The sequence below is a fragment of the Monocercomonoides exilis genome, assembly GCF_001643675.1.
Source record: "Monocercomonoides exilis strain PA203 chromosome Unknown scaffold17-1647472, whole genome shotgun sequence".
Taxonomy (NCBI): domain Eukaryota; phylum Preaxostyla; order Oxymonadida; family Polymastigidae; genus Monocercomonoides; species Monocercomonoides exilis.
Window position 1 is genome coordinate 92319 of NW_027150562.1, and position 19665 is coordinate 111983.

Below are 19665 nucleotides of genomic sequence, written 5' to 3' on the forward strand. Positions count from 1 at the left end.
AGGCTAGGGAATATGAGGAGTGGAAGAGAAATGCTCCTTGCTGTGAAAAAGGTATTGATAAATGTTGGGCATCATAAGCGAAAAGAATAACGTTGCAATGAAGATGTTGGAGGCAAAAGAAGCTATTTTTCTATTGATGATGTTGGAGTATTTGGAGGAGATAATTGTTATTTGGGCCTACCGAGTTACTGGAGGAAAAGCGGACTTATTGTTGGCAATTCTTCTTTTTGCAATGTGTTAGTTAATTAACCTCAGGGATTTAGAATATAAGAGAAAACACTACATTTATTTGCATAAATAAAGTGGGACTACAAGCTCATAATTGTTGCCTTTGCACTTCCTATCTTCTTCTTCTTGAGTTTTTCCTTCCCGTTCGCTGCAAATCAATTTTGCGTGTTCTGAAGGCTGATGCTTTATCAATAAAGTTATATTGTTTCTTAAAAAGAATGCTCAATTGAATGAATGGACAATACACGAAAGATCCGAAGGTTGTAGGTTTGGTCTTTCACTTGTCATTGAAGATCATCGAAATTTGCTTCTATTTAGTGGAAATTAGTATCAAAGGATCACTAAATACTTTGGAGGATTCGTTATGATTGTTGACTTGATTAACTGCTTGGCAACTCAATTTTGGATACACTTCATTAGCACAGCAACCACATTAGACATGATGGAACTTTCATGTGACTTTTCATGTTGCAGAAATAGCGAAATATTAAAGGCGATTTTGATTTTCGCAAAAAAGCGATTCCAAAGTTTCTGAGTAAATTTGTTTGAGGCGCGTTAAACGAAAGCATTCCGAATAAATCTTTTGCACAAAGCTGTGCAATTCTTGTTAAAAGAAGAAAGGAGGCAATTATTATTTTTCAACGAACGTTAGATGGAGCAAATACACGGAAAAACAGTGTAGAAAGTTTGATGTTGAAGGTAAAAGTTTGTAGTTATGCGAAGGTGCGTTCGCAAAGCATGAATCAATCGAATAGCCCGTAACTTAACTTTCAACATACCGGATCAAACCCCTAAAAGCCAACATGGCGAGATCTAAATGAAATAAAAATCTTGCTCTGACCATATCAACTTTCCAAAATGCAAGTTTCCCATTTCTCATTCTAGCAATTATATCCTTCGTTGCATAACATTGGAAAGTTTTGCATTTGGATAATTTGCATTGGCAACATGAAAACAATCAAAGAAAAATTTTTTCGAAGAGAATTCGCAATCATTAATGGAAGATTTCACAACCAAAAAGGATTCACAATTATGGTTAATTTTATTCTCTTTTGGTATCCCATTTTGGCTCTGTTTCATCAATCAAAAAGGCAAAGATGAATTTTTCTTGAAGTGGAGGGATCAATAGTGAATTTTATGAATTTTGTATTCAATCTCTATCATTGAAGAATTAGTTACAGCTGCTTTGCTTATTTGTTATGATTATTTCAAGGGTCAAACAAATTTTTATGTTCAACGGTACACCCAAAACAACTTTATTGATCATTTGATCTGATTATTTCAGGCAGACCTTTTTCCAGAAATTTGTGTGTGTTTGTAGTCATTACTTAAATTTTTGTATGTTTTTTTAGATATTGCACGATATTGGATTTCACACAACACCGGATCATTCTCTGAAATCCCATTAATGAATCGGAAATCTCTGCTTTGATTTTGAAAGTGCAATAAATGCAGATTCGAATAAAGTTTAGTTGTTGTTGTCAGACTGCATTTACAGTCACATGAGCTATAAGAATTTCAATTTCGTGCTGTGTTTCTTTTTATAATGGAATATTGAGCAATTTGCAATGGTGATTGTGAAAATACAACGCTTTGAATTCAATGAGCAAAAATAAATCTATGTATTTGTATTACTTGTGAAATAACAATTGCTTCTCTTCTTCAAAACAATATATCCAATTGTTCAATATTTATACTTTGATTAACATTCAATGAATTCAAAAATTTCTTTTGACGATTTTAAAACAGGCTTTAATCTTCCTTCCCTTCCTTGTATTTATAAGATTCATAGCAAAGCGAGAATTTACAAACTTAGCTTTTGTCATGAATAAGCTGGACATGCTCCAGAGATTTTATGTTCGAATCGCACCTGGATTTTTATTTTATATCTTCAGAACACTTTCCTTTTGGTCATGTTTTTCAATACATTCCTTCTAAGGTTTGCGCCTTTATATATGTTTTATATGAATTTCATATTTCAAAATTCTGATAGCTTTCTCTTGTTTTCATTTGCTTTTTTTGTATCACATATTTTGGATAATAGAATTTCATGCCTAATTTTTGTTTTTCAAAGATAACAATCACATTACAGGCGAATAACGTTTATAGAATGTCATTATCAATCATTTACGCCCTTTATTTTGGTATTAGTTACATAATTTCAAAAGATCCAAATAATATCCAACAGAGTGTAAATTCATTGTGTAGAAAAATGCATAAGCTAAGTGTAGATATCAACTACGGAATTGACAAGCAAAGTTAGTGTGCTCTCATGTGCTGGTTACATCAATAGAGATCGACATTTTTTTGGTATAAACTTGTTTTTCAATTGTTTAATCGTCAATCAAGCAGTGATATCACATTGCGTTTTGTAAAGATTGTCTTTTTTTCACTTATTTGAAAATACTTTTCGTTGATTAATCTTGTAATATTTAGTTTTTATCAATTTTGATGTTTCTTGTAGGACTGAGATGTTGAAATGTCTGTAGAATCAAAATTTGATAGAATACTTTCGACTCATTCCATTTACAGAATGAGCATATACATCTGATGTGAGCACTATCCAAACGAGGGTGTTAATCAATATCTTCAAATTCACATGGATGATTCTTCATTTTGGTTGATTCAATTTTCCACTTTTCGTTTTTAGATCTCAAATTTCATTGCTTCTGAGCGTTTTTGTGGCCAACCGTATTTTCCTATTTCATATTATTTCGATAATTTAAAAGCATAAAAGCAATTGTTATTACAAATATTTTCTTTCTTCATCATCACATTTTTGGCAAATGTTATCACTTTTTGAGTTATCATTTCCGTTGTACGTCGTTACACCAATTGATTTTTCTGAATTGCTTTCAAACGTTTCATTGCTTTGATTGTCATTTTCAGTTATCCAACTTTTTTTCATATTTTGCAACATGATTCAGATCACCATTTTGCTGTTCTTACTGATGAATAGAAAAGATATCAATTTATAATATATTCTTGCTTGCGACGAGAATGAACAATTCAATCTACAGTATTTTCAATGACTTTCTAGTGGTTATGCAATCAATGCAACTGCCAGAAAAACCAACAATCACAGATGGCGCATCATCAACTCAATATATATTGAAGCAAAACTGCTTTTTACCGAGGGGAATTGTTGCGTTTTCATTTCATTTTCTTGTTTTTCTTGTTTCTTGCTTTGCTTTTGTATTCAAGATGAAAAGTTGTTTCATGATATCTTATTTTGAACCTTTAAGTAATTTTTCATCGTTTCAATCATCATTTTCAACAATACTTCGATAATTGTTTTCTTTCTCTGCAAATTTCGTATACATATTTTCTGTATGTAACAAGCATTGGCAAAACCTTTCAGAACATTTTGTATTCACGATTAAAATGAGCAAAAACTGTTCAACATAGTCAATTATTTGAGAATGGGAAGATTGAATTTTCAAAATCAAAAAATAAAAGAAGTATGCTTTTCAATTTTCTTTGTGAATTTTTTAATAAAAAATTTTGTTAATAAAATATGTCGAAACATTTATTTTTTCCAGCGTCATTATTTGAAAATTGGAAGTTATATTCGTAGAAACAACAATTCAAATAAAACTAATCAATTATTTAGAATAAGAAAATGAAGAGATTTGAGTAAGAAATTCGTAAATAATCAAAATTCAAGTTTAAAATTGGTATGCTTACACGTTGACAATGGGAATAAATTTTGCGCTCAACAAACATTACAAAAAATAACATGACTTGATGTAAAGAAATACATGCAATCGAATATAAACAATAAAACAGTTGAGTTTTTGAATTTAAAACAATAAAAAAATTAGAAATGCAATAAAAATCACACAAAAACAGTCAAGACACTCGTAATGAAGAAAGTAACACTTACACAATTACCTAATTTCAACAGATAGATTTAGATTTCAATTTCACTTTGTAAGAAAAGAGGAAACATTTAGAAATTGAAAATAATTCACAAAAGTGAAAAAAGTTAAAGCAACAAAATTCAAACTTCATAAAATAGAATCACATCATCTCGATGCAGGTAATACTTGTAAAACAAAATTCATAAAAATGTTTGTTTGCAAAGAACAATAACAAGCTTTGGATTTCCCATTAATTTTTATAAAAAAAGCAGTGCGGAACACGCTAATTTATGATTGATGTGCAATTTAAATGGAGCATATTTTCAAAAGTCCATTGTTGAGCTTAGAACATTCAGAAACGAGGATCTTCAAATGCCCATATTCGAATGATTACTCTTCATCGTCACGAACCAAAGTTTGTCCAACAAGATTGAAATACTCAAACGATTTCCATATTTATGCCCATGAAGAGAAAATGGTGCGGGCGTTTGAAGCAGTCATTTTCATAAAGAAGACAATGCAGATATATAATTCAAATTTTTGACAAGAGGAATTATCATTTTGCGATATATTGGGCAATCTTTGCAAAAAAGATATCTGCTTTGATGTAATGCAGTTTCATTTGCATGCACATTAAATCTGACTTCTCAATTATGAAATCACCGCTTTTGAATCTCCACAAAGCATAAATATTTATCCTTTGTGAATTCATTTCCCAATAAAAGAAAATAAATGATTCCCTTTCTGTTGTTCTGAATAATTGCATTGCTTTATCCTTTCGAGAAGTTGCATGCTGGAAAGTATCTTTGTGATATTTAGAATTCTCAGGTTGATTCGAAATATATGAAGGTGGATAATAATGCATTAATCTTTCAACTTTACCAGAATTTTCGCTTTTATGTTGTTAATACACATTTTAATTCGATCCACTTCAAATGTTGCGATAATATTATTGGCTACAATTAAGATTTTCCATGCTTTGGTGCAGTTGCTTGCATGATCATTGATCAAAAAATCACCAAAAAAAGCACTTCAATTAAATGGGTTAAATCACATTTTATCCCATAAAAGAAGAATGTAACAACATCGATAATCATTTTCTTTGTAAATTTCCTTGTAATTTTTCCCCAAGTCAAGATTGTTGCAAAGATATTTCCGAGATAGAAAAAAGAGAAATTTTATTTTTTGAAAACTTTGAATATCAAAGTCAAGTTAAAAAAAGCTAGACGTTTTTTGAAGGATAATAATTTATTAATGTGTGATACCTCAATTACATTGATGAATGTTTGAATAGAAATGTGTGTTGGGCGTAAAAACTTTCTTAAGTTCCAAGAGCTTATATCAAAGACTAAAATGTTGAGTGCGCTTTCTTGATGAAATGTTTCTTAAAAATTGGAAAATTTTAACATGGAAGGACTCGACTGTTTGAAGGAAAAACTTATGTTGATCAATATATACCCATTGAAAATTATTATTTTATCATCACATATTGGCCTTTTATTTGTGCGAATATGGATGTTATTGATGCAAAAGATACCTGCACACATTTACGAAGTTTCATTTTAAAAGGAAATCCGAATAATTTTTTTAATTCGTAATTTGCGAACTGCATTTATTCATTAATTCATTCGCAAAGCGTAGTCAGCAACAACAGAAAGATCCATTATGTCGTTGAACCTCTCTGAGTTTATTATAAAACGATTGGTTAATGTTGGAGTTCGAACTATATTTGGAGTGCCAGGTTTATACATGGAATTGCAACTTAAAACAATAATTTTTTCTTGATGTTTAGGTGATTTTGTGATGCATTTTATGGACAGAATTATAGCATCGCCAGATCTGACTTTTGTTCCATGTTGTAACGAGGTGATGAAATATTTTCTATATTTTGAAAGTGAATAGTAAAAATTCACATTTTTGAAAATATTTTTGATATGTGTAGCTAAATGCTTCTTATGCAGCGGATGCATATGCTCGAACATCTGTAAATGGAGTCGGCTGTTTATGTGTAACTACTGGAGTAGGTTCAATGAGCGCTCTTAATGGAGTGGCAATGTCCTATGCTGAACATGTACCTGTTGTTGTTATTTCTGGAACACCATTTATCCAAGATACAGAAAAAGCCAGATCAGGACGTATATTGCTTCACCACACCACAGGAACTGATACGTCAATGTCATGGGAAGCGTCTGTGTATTCAAATGTGACGTGCGATGTTGTTTCTTTATCCACATCTCCACTTGAAAATTGTCTTCATCTTGACTCTGCATTCCAGCGATGCGTCAGAGAAAGGCGTCCAATCTTTATCCAGATCCCAGTTGACCTGGCTGTAATGCCTCTTCCTGCTCCGATGGTCAACCCAGAGCGACTGCTGGATAGAAATTTCCGTCAAGAAGTGACAGAGATTGAGCGAACGGGAGGAAATGCAGATCAGCTGGAACAAGCTGTGCAGTGGATTGTGAAGCGCGTGATGGAGCGCGGAAACGGAGTCGGGAAGCAGGCAATGATCGGCGAGCAAGGGGGAGTGATGGCTGTGCTGGGAGTGGAGTTCCAGAGGTATTACGAGCCAGACGATGATGTACGTATTGACTTTGCAGAGCTTGTGCAGAAGGCAGAGATTCCGTTTGTGACTACGCCGATGGGGCGGTGTGTCCTGTCTGAGGAAAGCGGGCTGTTTGTGGGACCGTTCAATGGAGAGAAAGATGACTGCTTCCACATTGGACAGGCAGTCTCCTCTGCTGGTGTTGTGCTGTCGCTGGGAGGGAAAATGATTGATGTGGATATGACGTCGCTGCAGAACAGCGAGAACTGGGTGTGGATAGGCGACAACATGGTGCAGTGTGCAGGAGAGGCGCTCTTCAAGGACGTGCCGATGAAGCGTGTGTTGAAGAGACTCAGCACCGTCCTGCCGCTGGTGATGAAGAAAGGAGGGAAGACGATGCCAGAGGGTGTTGGGGTGCATTCGAAGAGGGCGATTGAAAGAAGACTGGAGAAAGGAAGAGAGGAGAAGAAGAAAGTTGCAGCTGCTCCAGGAGATTATGAGAAAGTGATGGACGGAACAAATGCAATGGATGCTATGATGACAAGAGTGCCTGAAAAGTATGTTTTTTCTATTGCACTAGATTTTTTATTGGATAATCGAATTTTTTTAATGATTATTTTTATTTTTTCTCTTTCTTCATTCTTCAGCACAATAGTTGTTTGCGATACAGGCGATGTGTACTTCCGCCTTGACGGCTATCGCTTGCCACGTGGCAGTCAGTTCGTGTCCAATGCATTTTACAAGTCAATCGGCTATTCACTTCCAGCTGGTGTTGGTGTGACATTTGCTGAGAAGGATCGAGTGGCTCTTCTGAAAATGCCAAAGGACAAATGGTTTGTTGCCACATGTACACAGGAGCATGAGCAACCACAGCAGAAAGATCAACAACAACAACAGCGATTGTCTGTTTCTCCATCTCCAGACACATCTGCCAATCCCTCTCCAATGACAACAGCATCCCCATCCTCCACATCTTCTCCTTCATCTTCATTGCCATCTGACTCAGTCGCCCTTCTGCTTTCACAGAGCCCCGTGCCAGCGCCTGTGCTTGTGGTGACAGGAGACGGTGCGCTGCAGATGACAATACAGGAAATGTCGACGATGCTCCGCCATTCGTGCCAGATGTGTGTGTTCATCTGGAACAACAGAGAATATCTCATCGAAAAGGCGCTCCACAAAGAAGGGCTCATCTACAACGACCTGCACAGCTGGCGCTATGCCGAAGGAGGACGGTTCTTCTGCGCCACAGACAGCGCCAATGAGCACACTCAGAGCAGCTCCAAGCAGATGAGCGAGAGCCAGGCAGAGCCATATGATGTGATTGAGACTGTTGACAAGAACGGAGAGACGGCAAACTACTTCACACCCTCTGGCCACAAAGTCAGCTGGCAGGCGTCTCCTTCGTCGTCTGGGGAATTTGAGACACTGCATCTCCCTGCCCCGCGCTTCCTGCATCATCATCGGGCATTTCTGGATCATCTGCTCAAGCACCACCCACTGCACCCACCTTGCGATGCACTCAACTCTCCTGTTCTTTCAACAGGCAGTGCTTCATCATCATCAACTTCTTCTTCTTCTTCAAATTCCTCTGTTGCCTCTGATTCGAGCTCTGCGATTCGTCAGAAGCCACTCGTGCAGAGCTGCCGTGTGGAAGTGCTTGATGATCTTGAGCATGCTATTTCTGTGATCTTCGGGAAGAGAACAGAAAGTGCTGCCAATGTGCAGCTGAGAGGCCCATCCATCATCGAAGTGTCGCTGAGCAGTCACGACATGGATCCACGATTGGTTTGCCACTTTCTATTTAACTTGTCTTTTTTTTTTTTTACAATTCTTTTTGAATTTTTTTGTTCTTTCTTTCTTTCATTTTCATTTAAAATGTGCGCAAATAAAATAAATGTATATATTTGAATGCATTTTCCGTCCTAACAGAAAGAGTGGGGCAAAATGATCCATTCGAAGATGGATCGGATGCAGCAGAACATTTGCGATCTTGTGATGAAGCGCAACGGTCTGATGTCGCTGGAGCAGAAGGACGAAGGCAGGACAGTTGTGGCAGAGCCGGGCGTGATAATCGACGAGGAGAAAATCAGAAGAGCACAAAAAGGGCAAAATGAACTCGGAGGGATGGTTGGATCGTCCACTGAAGTGCATCCACCACATGAAAAGCCCACTGAAAGTCCTTCTCCTTCCAGAAAGCGCGATGCTGATGCTGAGGCTAAAGGAATCTTCTATCCATACTAATTCAAAGGTGGCTTGCATATTTGTGATTATATTCAGTATATTAGAGCAAGAAAACTTATCTTTTTTTTGTGCAATTTTCCGTTAGGTCATTTGAAATTCTGATGTTTCTTTTTATGTATCATTGTAACCTTTTGTTTGCATCCTTTTATTATTTCTCATTTTTGTTGCAAGACTGAAATATTATGTATCACCAATCAAAATTTTCAATTTCATTCAAGAAACTCTAAATAAAAAAGCCAAAATGTTGTTTAAACAAGAAAACAAGAAAAAAAAACTGAACATTGGCAGCAAAATTCTTTCAAACTTTCACAAGTTGTTGAAAGCAATGCTCCAATAAAAATATCTTTCTGAATTCTATGTAATCTTTTTTATTCAAAATTTTTATCTTTCAAAAAAAAGAAAAAACTTTTCATCTAATTTTTAGGGTAAAAAAATTATTTGAATGGAATCATTTATTAATCAGCAGCTACTTGCTCTTTTTCTTCATCATCGCTTTCAGTATCATTGCTTTGTCTGATTTCATCTCACTCTTTTTTGCATTGTGCTTCATCTAAGTTCAAAGTCATTTTCGCCAATGATACATATTTATAAATTTATAAATAAAAAGAAGATTACACAAAATATTTTACTACAAAATTAAGAAAAATTAAAAAATTAAATGCAAACACTTCCTGCTTTTGTCGAAAACTGCTTTTGTGACGATTCACCTTCAACAACTTTGATCACAGATGGAATAGCTGGATGCGTTTCTTCCATTGCATGAGATGCCTTCTCGTTCTTTTCTTCTTCTTCTTCTTCTTCTTTCTTTTTCTCTTCTAATGCGTCTTCCTTCGCATTTTCTGCTTTCTCTTTCGCCTCTTGCTTCAGCTCTGCTCTTCTCAGCATCGACTTCCGCTTTTCATAAGAGCTGATCTTTGAACCGTTCAAAACAGTAACTTTACTCAGCACAATAAACACAGCTACTCGTAACCGCCTTTCTCTCACCATTTCTTCTGTCTCTTCTGGCGGTGCCCAAAGTTTTGTTACATCATCTGGCACAGGCTGAGAAGAAGTCATTGAAGAGGATGATGCAAAGGGTGATGTAGAACAAGATGAGGATAAGGATGAAGATGAAGATGAAGATGGTACCGAGGAAGATGACGAAGTTCCAGATGAAAGTGTTAAGTGTGAAGGAGGATCACGAAGCATTATTGGATTATGAGAAATGCGAAGCTTTGAAAGGAGAGGAAGCTTATTCAATTCATATATTGATTCCCAATCATTGATTAAGTTATTGCTAATCCACAATTCTTCTAGTTGAGAGAAATATTTATCTTCTGAAAATGTAAAAGTTGATGAAGTTGGAGTTGATGAATTCATAATCTTGTACGGTTCTTCTGGAAATCGAATTTGCGTTATTTTATTGCTTGTTAAAAAGAGTTGAGAGAGATGTGGCAGTGCGCTAAGTTTTAAGATTTCATTCCAATCAGATATTGAATTCTGATCAAGATACAATGATTTCAATTGTTTAAATCCTCCTGCTAGAATGTCCTTCTCTGCTATTTCAATAACATCTATTAAATTTGATGTCAACGTTAGACTCTCAAGATTGGGCATTGCTGATAAAGATTGAATGTCTGTCCATTTTAGCGAGCAAGAGCACAGAGATAAATTTTTAAGATTTGACTTTGAGCCAAATTCAAGGGGAATAGGGGAATCAAATTTTATGTTACTAACAGTTAAGTCCTCCAATTTGTTCAATTGCTTAAGAATATCCTCGATAAAGTTCCAATTTATTCCTGAAACGCTAATGAGCGTTAATGATTTCAACATAGGAAAATTTGAGTCCAGATCTCCTGTTTCCGTAAACTCTGCACTTTCAATGCTTGCAGTTGTCAATTTTTCGTGCATTTGCCATTTATTAATTTTATCTTCACCAACAAATTCAATCTTTTTTGTCTTTTCTCCGGTCGTACAAACAAACAGTGTTTCCGGATTTGTTTCAGTGTCTTTCGTTCCATATTTCCTTAGTAAATGATCACACAAATTTTCAACCTTTGAATTCATTTATTATCAAAAAAAATTGTATCCGTTGTTTTCAAAAAAACAAAGATTATTAAAAAATCAAATAAAAATATATGGGTATGTATTTGGCTTTTTGAAAGCATTTTTCTTTGGAACAACTTCAACAAAATATTTCAGTAAAAATTTTGCAAAAATGTACCTTTTGAACAAACGTTTTTTTTCGACTGGATGAAGAAGGTTATTTGCCTTGATAAGATTGCATATTGGACTGGCATTTTTCCATGCTCTGGTGCAAGAAAGAAAGAAGTATGGTGCACTCGGCTGGAACATCCAATATGAGTTCAATGAAAGCGACTATGAGATATCCATCAGCCATCTTCGGCTGTATCTGACAACAGGCAGCAGTGGAGCCGGAAATGGCAACAGCGGGAGTGGGATTGGGGCAGGAAATGAGAAGGAAAAGGAAGGGGACATTCCGTGGAAAGCACTGAGATACATGACAGGAGTGGTGAACTATGGCGGGCGTGTGACTGATGAGTGGGACAAGCGAACGCTGATGGCGCTTCTGCGGCGGTTTTACGAAGAAAGCATTGTGATTCCAGGAAAGCCATATGATCTGGGTGCACCGCGTGTTGGGCAGACAACACTGACGCGGCAGGCTTCGTGTGTGGAACAAGAGCCTGCTGACAACTCAGCCTCTGCAGCTGTCCTTCCTCAGCACACTTCGCCACTGCCATCTCCAACCACATCACCATTGCCAATTCCAATGCCAATGCCACTTCAGATGCCGATGCTTTCACCTCATGTCTCCGCAAACTCGATGGCATCCTCTTTGTCTGTGTCAAGTTCTGGCCAGCTGCCATCACTTGCAGCCATTGGGAGATCAAAGAGCTATGTGAGCACCGCTGGGTATGTGGCTGCATACAAAAGAAACAGATATCTTCTTCCGTCTGATCTGAAGACGCTTTCGCAGCTGCTTCAGTTTGTGGAACGCCTGCCATCCACCGATGAGCCAGAGCTGTTTGGGATGCACAGCAATGCCGAGCAGGCCTTCCAACAGAGCGAAACAGAGCGGATGCTCCAGGCGTTGATAACAATGACACCACGATCTGCCGCTGGCACCGAATGCCCCACTCTCTCTCCATCTCCGCTGTGCACTCTGCCTCAGTCACCGCTTGCTGTGTCTTCACCCTCATTCCGCAATGCCACCCCAGTAACTGTTGGAACTCCACAGCAATCCTGCAAACGCGATGGAAAGGCGACTGAGGCAGCAGACAAAAGCAGATCGAAAGAGCATCTCCCTATTTCACAGCAGAGATTATCAGTGAAGAGCCTCTCCACCAAACCATCTGATCGGTCACCATCTCCGAGCAATGCATCTAATTCCAGCGAGAAGGCACCCTTGAAAGCGATTGGGGAGCTGCTGAGGACAAAGAAGACAGCTGACGAGGAGGTGCTGGAGCTGGCGAAGGAAATCCTGCAGAAGCTGCCTCCGCTGCTGGATCGGTCAGAGGCAGCAGAAGGGGTGCTGCCGCAGTTTGTGTGCGCAGGCGAGAAGGAAAGCACAAAGCGAGGCAGAACGGACGAAGCAGCAAAGAGAGAGCACGAGCTGTCTGGTGCTGCACCAACAGGATCGTCTCAGCTGCGTTTGTGGAGTGGGAGCGAAGGGAAGGTTGGAGAAAGCGGACTCCACCCATCGACAGCAGCGAGTGTGAATTCGCTGTCGATTGTGCTGTCGCAGGAGATGGAACGATTCAACAGGCTGCTGCAGCTGATGGGCTCGACGTTGCGGGAGCTGGAGAAGGGGATTGCGGGGATGGTGGTGATGTCACAGCAGGTGGAGGAGGTGTACGATGCGATGCTGAAGCACACAGTGCCAGGGGTGTGGCGGGCAAGTGCGTATCCATCGCTGCTGAAGCTCGGAGCATGGGTGGACGATGTTATGCGGAGAGTTGCATTCTTCCGGTGCTGGCTGCGTGAAGGTGTGCCGAAGGTGTTCTGGCTGCCTGGCTTTTTCTATCCGCAGGGCTTTCTCACAGCTGTGCTGCAGACATATGCCAGGAAGCGCCGCGTAGCCATCGACACACTCCGCTTCCGCCACACGCCTCTTCTCTCGCCCGATGACAAGATATGCTCCGTCCAATCATCGTCTTTGTCATCGTCTTCTTCCTCGTCGTATGCAACCTCCTTTCCCTCTTCTTCAACATCTGTGACGCTGCCATCATCGCTGTCTGTCTCATCTGCCATCTCCACATTCACCTCTCCACCCTCGGCTTACTCTTACAACATGCTGTCGCTGTCAGCAAGTGCCGCATCCTCTTCTGCGCTGGGCGCTCCTCCAGACGGTGTTCTCGTGTCAGGCCTGTTTGTTGAAGGAGCGCGGTGGGACTTTGCGACGATGCAGCTGGCAGAAGCACTGCCAGGGGAAATGTATGCAGCGATGCCTGTGATCCACTTTGTGCCTCAGAAGGACTACAGCCCCCCGCCAGCATGCTATGTTGCTCCACTCTACAAGACTGCCCAGCGCCAGGGGCAGCTGTCGACGACTGGGCAGTCCACCAACTTCATCACCACTGTTGTGCTCAGCACACTCCTCCCTGCCGACCACTGGATCCTTCGCGGGGTGGCGCTGCTGTGTGAACCCAAAATGCTTTCTGACAGCTGAAACACACTTCAAGCAATTCACGTTTGAGCAGCCCGAATGTCACGGATAACATTATGCATTTATAACAGTCTTCATTTACCATGTTTTTTATGTTTCTTTCCGTTTGTGTGTGTATGTGTGTATGTAATCTTGATATGTTGGCATGTTTTATGTGCAATTGGCGTTTCATTTCCTTCGTATTTCTTTCTTTTTTTTTTTTTTTTCCATTTCCATGTTTGATGTAGTTATTACAATCTTTTCCTTTTGGACAAAAACTCCTTTTTATATCATTGCAAAGGTTTTTGTGTGTGAATTGACAATCTGGAAATAACAATTGAAAAACGAAAAAAAAGAGATTCGAACACAACAAAGAAAGTTTTCCCCTTTATTGCTCTGAACCAAGTGAACAGAATTGGGTAAGATGAAACATATTGGGTCCAGATTTTTTCTGTGAAATAAAATGAATATTTCACCGAATTTTACAAACTCATATGAAAACATACTTTTAATGATGTTTTTTGTTTTGAAAATTTATGTTTTTTATAGAATAATCCTATCTGAACTTTGTTATTAAATCTTTTTCACTCAAAAGGGAACACAAATTTTTTCAAATTTTTTTGTGAATTATGAAAAGAAAACAATAAAATTGGTAAAATATCTTTTGATTGAGTTAATAACAACAATTGTTTAGAGGATTTAATGATTATAGAAAAACAAATAAGGAACAACGTTTGAGAATGAAGAAAAAACTTAATATTTCTGTCAATTTTTTTAAAAATTCCGGTTCTTTTTTTGATAATGAAACTGAAATTCAGTACTAATTTGTGAATTGTTTAAACTTAAAATCAGGTTTATTAATCGAATCATCAATCATGATTTATTTTATTTAAAATAATTCGAGATGATTTCTATGAAAATTTTCGGACCCAATAAGTTACACTTTAGCCAGAATTGCCGTTAATTCTCTATTGCACAATTTTTACAGATATTTCTCATTTCCATTAAAAATTTCCCAAACGTAATCATCATGTTCCCATAATAAAAACAATTGTTGTCATTTATTTCGTAGTAAAGCACAATTTATTGTGCTTTTCGAGTTGATCATAAATGGGACCGTCCCAGGTTTGCAAGTTTTTATTGAAGTTGTTGTTCCACTGAGCTTATTGTTTCTCAATTTGGGGAATAATATTTTTTAATAACAATACTAATTTAGTTGTTTATGTATGATTCCTTTGAGAAAAAACTGAAAACTCCTTTGACAAAAAGCTTTGAAAGTTTGTTTGTGTAGTTTGCGTTTGTTGGTTTTGATGCTTTGATTTTCCTGCTCGTTGTCTTCGAAGAATTTCTTACTCAGTTGAAGTGGAGTTCGGCTGCTGACCAACGACTGAAAATTAAAGAAATGAATTTGATGTTCGGCAAAATGGATAGAGATGAGCTTGATGCTATTTTGTCATTGAAAACATTCAATGAAATAGACAGAATGATCGAAGAAAAGAAATTGTCAATTGAAAATGCCCTTCTGTTATTGAAGCATCTTGCGCATTACAAAATGATGACGTATGTGTATGTTGAAAGTTTTCCGCATTCTTCGCTGTGTTATACGTTGGAGAAGTTGATTTTTGATGAAATGAATAAGAAAGAAGAGAAGAATGTGAAATTGCTCGCTGATCTTTGTGCATGCTTTTTCACTATGAATGATGAAAGAGCATATGATGAACCAGTTCCTGCTTTTGCATCATATCTTCTGAACGTTGTGTTAAACAAAAAGGAAAATGAAGAAGTGCAAAATGAAGAGGAATTTGCTTTTCCGACTTTGAGCAACGCAAGGCAAGTGGTATGAACACAGTCATGCTATTTATGGCGTTACTGGATAGTTTTTGTTTGATGAAATAGGTGAAGGGGAATGAATGTCGCTCAAATGAGATTTCAGAAACCGTAAGATATCAAAAGGATCATCACAACCTTGCACATCTTGCCTGTGAGTCTTCTTGGAGAGTTTTGATTGAACAATCTATGATTCGGATTCGCTTTGAAAAAGCAGATTTTGGCGAGTTGAAGTTTGTGGATGATGCAACAAGAGAATTGGACGAACTTGAAAGAAAAATGGACTGGAAGAAAAAAGAAGGGGAAGTGAAAGAGATAAATGAAGTGTTGATGATTATGAGGTGGTGCTACGACATCGGAAAGTATTTTTTGGTCAGTCAGCTGAACAGAAATGAGTTCAGTCAACTGATCAAATCTGCTGAAAGAATGTACAAATCAGCAAGGAGCAATCACGCTGATGTTCTTTGTCATTTGATTTATGTTTTTGAAGAGATTGCTTTGAGAAGCGGACCAAATATTGACTGTTTGCTGAAAGAAGGTGTTGTTGATTTAATGCTGGAAGAATTGAATCAGCCAGAATTGAAGTTGATATTAGTGCACTCGTGCATGACCTTCTTTTCTGCACTCACAAGAGAATTGAATAAAGACACAGCAAATGCGTTTGTAAAAGAAAGCGAATGGAAAAGCGCTGAAACAAAAAGGAAGACAATAAAAAAAGAGGTTCACGAAAAATTAGAGGAAGAGGGTTACGAAGACGCTATCATCAAAATACACTTCTTGATGCGTCCAAAAATGGACATTTCCCGCTTTGCATCGGAATTGCAAAAGCAGTTTCTTGTTTGAGAGTCTGTTTATTGCTTTCAATTTATGAAATGCATTTGACTTAATTTGTCAAACGATCAAGATTAATTTGAGCTTGCGTATTAAAAAATTGTTAACATGATGAATATTTTAATTCTCCGAATCTGTATTAAAACAAGAAATTCGATTCCATGATTTATATAATGGAGTATTTTTTTCTATTTGCTTTTTGATACAAAAAAACTTTTTTTATATTCATGTCAAATAATAATTATAAAACGAAGAGCAAAAATTAATTTCAACAAATCGTGCAAATGCATATCAGTGCTTTGAGGAGCACAAAGGCAAAAATAATTGATTATAGTAATTTCATAACAAGCAGGACAGTAGAGGAAAAAACTTTATTTTGTGTTTATGAAAGCCACATATAAGTTGTGGGTATTGATCATGGAGCCAGATAAATCACAAGTTATATCTTCCTTATCGCAGCAACAGGACCAGCAAGAAGCTTTTCGCGAAGAACAACAACAGCACGATTATCAACATCCACCTCAACAATACGATGGTCCACCTCAATATCCACAAGAGTCATTGTATTATTCACCATTTTATCAACAGGAATTGGCGTTAAATCGAGGAAGTTTAGGAATGCCTTTACAACGGCAATCTCATGAAGGAAGAGGTTATTTCGATATTTGCGCTTGTTCAATTATCTATAACACTTGAATATTCTTTTTTATTTTAAATTTTTTGAATATATTTGATAGCTCCAAGACGCCGTCAACGATTAGGTCGACATTTTTCAACACCAGAAGAACTGATACATGCAGTTTGCGAAGAAGCCATGACATGGGATCAGATTCAATATCCTATTTCTCAAACACGCCCTAGAGAGACTCTTTACCCAATTGAAGGCAAATTTGTTGGCTGTCGAATCTGCCCACGATTTTCTCCCACAACAAAGATGAGTAGAATAGTTGAACATATTCGACGCCAACAGCATCGTGGGGTTCCAAGAAAAGAAAATGACGAAGATGATGAAGAAACTGAAGAAACATCTTTTCCGGAGCAAATGGAGCTCGATCGATCTTTTAGTCCGTTATTTGAAGATGGAGATGAGATTGAAGAAGGAATGTCACAAATGCAAAATCGAAAAGATAACAACATTCGAATATTGGAAAAAAAAAAAGATAACCGTGATCTTTCATTTAGGTCTCTTCTTCAACAGCCAATCAGGACTGAAGCTGACGTTATTCGTGAAATAGGTTCTATTCTTCATAGATATGCAGCTAGATTGAACGATGGAATGATGACAATTCACACGCACCAGTCAACATTTGATTTGAATTCTGAACAATGGAATCAGTACCTACAGGCATCTCAGCAACTAGCCCAGCTTTTGGAAGTATCTCGTGCAGTTGGAGAGCAGATGGTAGTGATAGGTGAGTCTGAAAGGGAGAAAAAGAGACAATTTCGAAGGGAATCTCGCAGTTTAGCGGTTAGAAACAAGGAGGCTGCAGGGCTTGGTGGTGGGTTAGGAATGGGTGAAGGAAACGAAGAAGGCGGAAAGGGGGGAATTCAAGGAAGAGGCGATGGGAGCAAAGTGAAAGGAGATCCAGATGATATGAAGCTAGATTCGATGATGCTGTTTGGAGTACCTTCGTACGATGGCATAAGTGCACAGAAGAGAAAGAGAGGAGAAGGCAACATGAGAGAGAAAGAAAGCGAGCTTGGAAAAGTTCGTGCCAAAAGAGAAAGCATCGGAGGAAAGCGGGGAAGAGGAAGGAAACGGAAGCGGGGAGATTATGCAGCTGGGTTGGGAGGTGATGATGACTTTGAGAATGGATTAGATAATGAGACAGATGATGCAGATGACGATGACGATATGAATTTGAGAGGAAATGGTGCACTTGATGAAGATAACGAACTTGGCGAAGCTGAAGATGAAACAAGCAGAAGCAGGGCCATAACTTCAAGTTCGCTTGATCGCAGTTTGACTATTCCTTCTTCTTCCTCCACCTCTTCCTCAGTGCTGGGGACGCAGGGGGCGTCTTTGTCGTTTGGGGGGTCGCTGCAGGATGCATCGGGCAAAGTGCCTTCGAACACGAAATATGGCAAAAAGGGACAGCCTATTTTCAGGCAGCATCCGCGTCTGATGCTGAATTCCGACTTTTCTCAGTTTTCGTTTCCAGCAGTTAATCAGTCATCGTCTGCAATGTTCCCTCCGCCGCCTTCGATGCCTGCTTTTCCAGCAGCCTCGGTGCCTTCGCCATCGTCTGCATCTGGCTTGAATTCTTTGTCTTCTGCTCCATTTCCTGCGATTCCATATGGATCAGTTGGATTTCCTCCTCCCCCCTCTGCAAACACATCAACTTCTTCTGCTTCAGTTAATACTTTGCCTAATGCTTCTCCATCTTCTTATATGCCTTCGTCATCTTCAACAACGAATACATTGGGAATGTCAAGTTCTTTACAAGCTCCATTTCCGCAACCAGCTTTCCCTTCATTTCATTCTTCTTCTTCCTCGTCATCTTCATCTTCATCATCGTCATCGTCATTGTCTTCAGCAGCATCTACTTCCACTTCTCCTTCATCTTCTTCTTCTCCTTCAACTACTTCCTCCTCGCCTTCTTCCTCCTCCTCTTCTTCTTCTTCCTCGGGATTTTTACAGCCGTCCAGTTATTTTGTACCTGGGGTCGCTATTTCTGGCTCTTTTGTGCAGGCACCCAATGCATCCACCCCTCCCTCTGCTTCAGCTTCAGCTTCAGCTTCAGCTTCCTCATCTTCTTCACAACAGTTCCCGGCACAGACTGCGCCTGCAGCAAATGCCTCTTCGCAGGCCTCTCAAACTCCAATTAATCCTCAACTGCCTGTGGCTGGCATTCCTTTTAATCCGCTGATTAATCTCCCAGCGCAAAAGAAAATGTTCAAAGCTTCACCGACACTGCCTCTTGTGCTCCCGTCTGCTCTTTCTTCGTTTCCTCCTTTGCCTTCTTATGCGTCTGCTGCATTAGCACACTCAAATACCGTTGGAGCAGGGATGCCTCCATCATCTGTGCCTTCAGCCGGGCAAGGATTGCAGCCAGCAGCTGCACCTGGATCAGCCACCCAGTCTTCAATGAGATTCACTTCGTCAGCTCCATTCCCGTCGCCGCCATCTGTGACGCCACCTTCGGTTCCTTCGTCGTCTGCTTTTCCTTTTCCTCCTTCTTCTTCTTCCCGTGTTCCCATTTCATCTTCTATTCCATCTGCAAGTTTGCAGATGTCTTTTCCAGTGGCTTCTCCTTCGACGGCGAATCTTTCAACAAAGCAAAATGTTTCAAGTTAGGAACATTGAGTGAAATTTTGGATATTTTGTTAACCACTTCATATGTTTATTTGATTTTGTTTAAAATTTTCAAAAAAAAAAGTTTCGTGTAAATTACAATTTGTTTTCAGTTTTACATTTCGATTTTTTCTGATTAGAATTAATAAAATTCTTTGAACTGAAGCATGGAAGAATTTTTATGCTTCTTTCT

General features: G+C 38.5%; 6 protein-coding genes across 6 annotated transcripts; 5 read left to right on the top strand and 1 right to left on the bottom strand.

Moving 5' to 3' along the window:
- Positions 1 to 2440: 2440 nt before the first annotated feature.
- MONOS_17438 (uncharacterized protein) lies at positions 2441 to 2962 on the top strand (the record flags this gene model as incomplete). The annotated part of the gene is made up of 4 exons (XM_067870358.1): positions 2441 to 2486; positions 2665 to 2709; positions 2767 to 2801; positions 2879 to 2962. 4 exons carry the CDS (start codon positions 2441 to 2443, stop codon positions 2960 to 2962), a joined length of 210 nt encoding a protein of 69 aa, XP_067729058.1.
- A 2589-nt stretch (positions 2963 to 5551) lies between these two features.
- MONOS_1987 (putative Thiamine pyrophosphate TPP binding domain-containing protein) lies at positions 5552 to 9068 on the top strand. Its single transcript, XM_067871875.1, has 5 exons — positions 5552 to 5832; positions 5884 to 5957; positions 6034 to 7190; positions 7281 to 8418; positions 8563 to 9068. The coding sequence occupies exons 1-5, from the start codon at positions 5757 to 5759 to the stop codon at positions 8872 to 8874; spliced, it is 2757 nt and encodes a 918-aa protein (XP_067729059.1). The 5' UTR covers positions 5552 to 5756; the 3' UTR covers positions 8875 to 9068.
- Positions 9069 to 9103: 35 nt separating this feature from the next.
- MONOS_1986 (putative tubulin-folding cofactor E) lies at positions 9104 to 10981 on the bottom strand. Its single transcript, XM_067871874.1, has 2 exons — positions 9541 to 10981; positions 9104 to 9424 (listed from the first exon to the last, which is right to left on the bottom strand). The coding sequence occupies exons 1-2, from the start codon at positions 10918 to 10920 to the stop codon at positions 9341 to 9343; spliced, it is 1464 nt and encodes a 487-aa protein (XP_067729060.1). The 5' UTR covers positions 10921 to 10981; the 3' UTR covers positions 9104 to 9340.
- Positions 10982 to 10991: 10 nt separating this feature from the next.
- On the top strand, positions 10992 to 13812 carry MONOS_1985 (dynein haevy chain 9, inner dynein arm 5; the record flags this gene model as incomplete). The annotated part of the gene is made up of 2 exons (XM_067871873.1): positions 10992 to 10995; positions 11175 to 13812. The coding sequence occupies 2 exons, from the start codon at positions 10992 to 10994 to the stop codon at positions 13541 to 13543; spliced, it is 2373 nt and encodes a 790-aa protein (XP_067729061.1). The 3' UTR covers positions 13544 to 13812.
- Positions 13813 to 14589: 777 nt separating this feature from the next.
- MONOS_1983 (uncharacterized protein) lies at positions 14590 to 16441 on the top strand. Its single transcript, XM_067871872.1, has 4 exons — positions 14590 to 14644; positions 14736 to 14796; positions 14863 to 15356; positions 15416 to 16441. Exons 1-4 carry the CDS (start codon positions 14630 to 14632, stop codon positions 16187 to 16189), a joined length of 1344 nt encoding a protein of 447 aa, XP_067729062.1. The 5' UTR covers positions 14590 to 14629; the 3' UTR covers positions 16190 to 16441.
- A 120-nt stretch (positions 16442 to 16561) lies between these two features.
- On the top strand, positions 16562 to 19640 carry MONOS_1982 (uncharacterized protein; the record flags this gene model as incomplete). Its single annotated transcript, XM_067871871.1, has 3 exons — positions 16562 to 16829; positions 16915 to 17281; positions 17360 to 19640. The coding sequence occupies 3 exons, from the start codon at positions 16562 to 16564 to the stop codon at positions 19473 to 19475; spliced, it is 2751 nt and encodes a 916-aa protein (XP_067729063.1). The 3' UTR covers positions 19476 to 19640.
- Between the last annotated feature and the right edge of the window lie 25 nt (positions 19641 to 19665).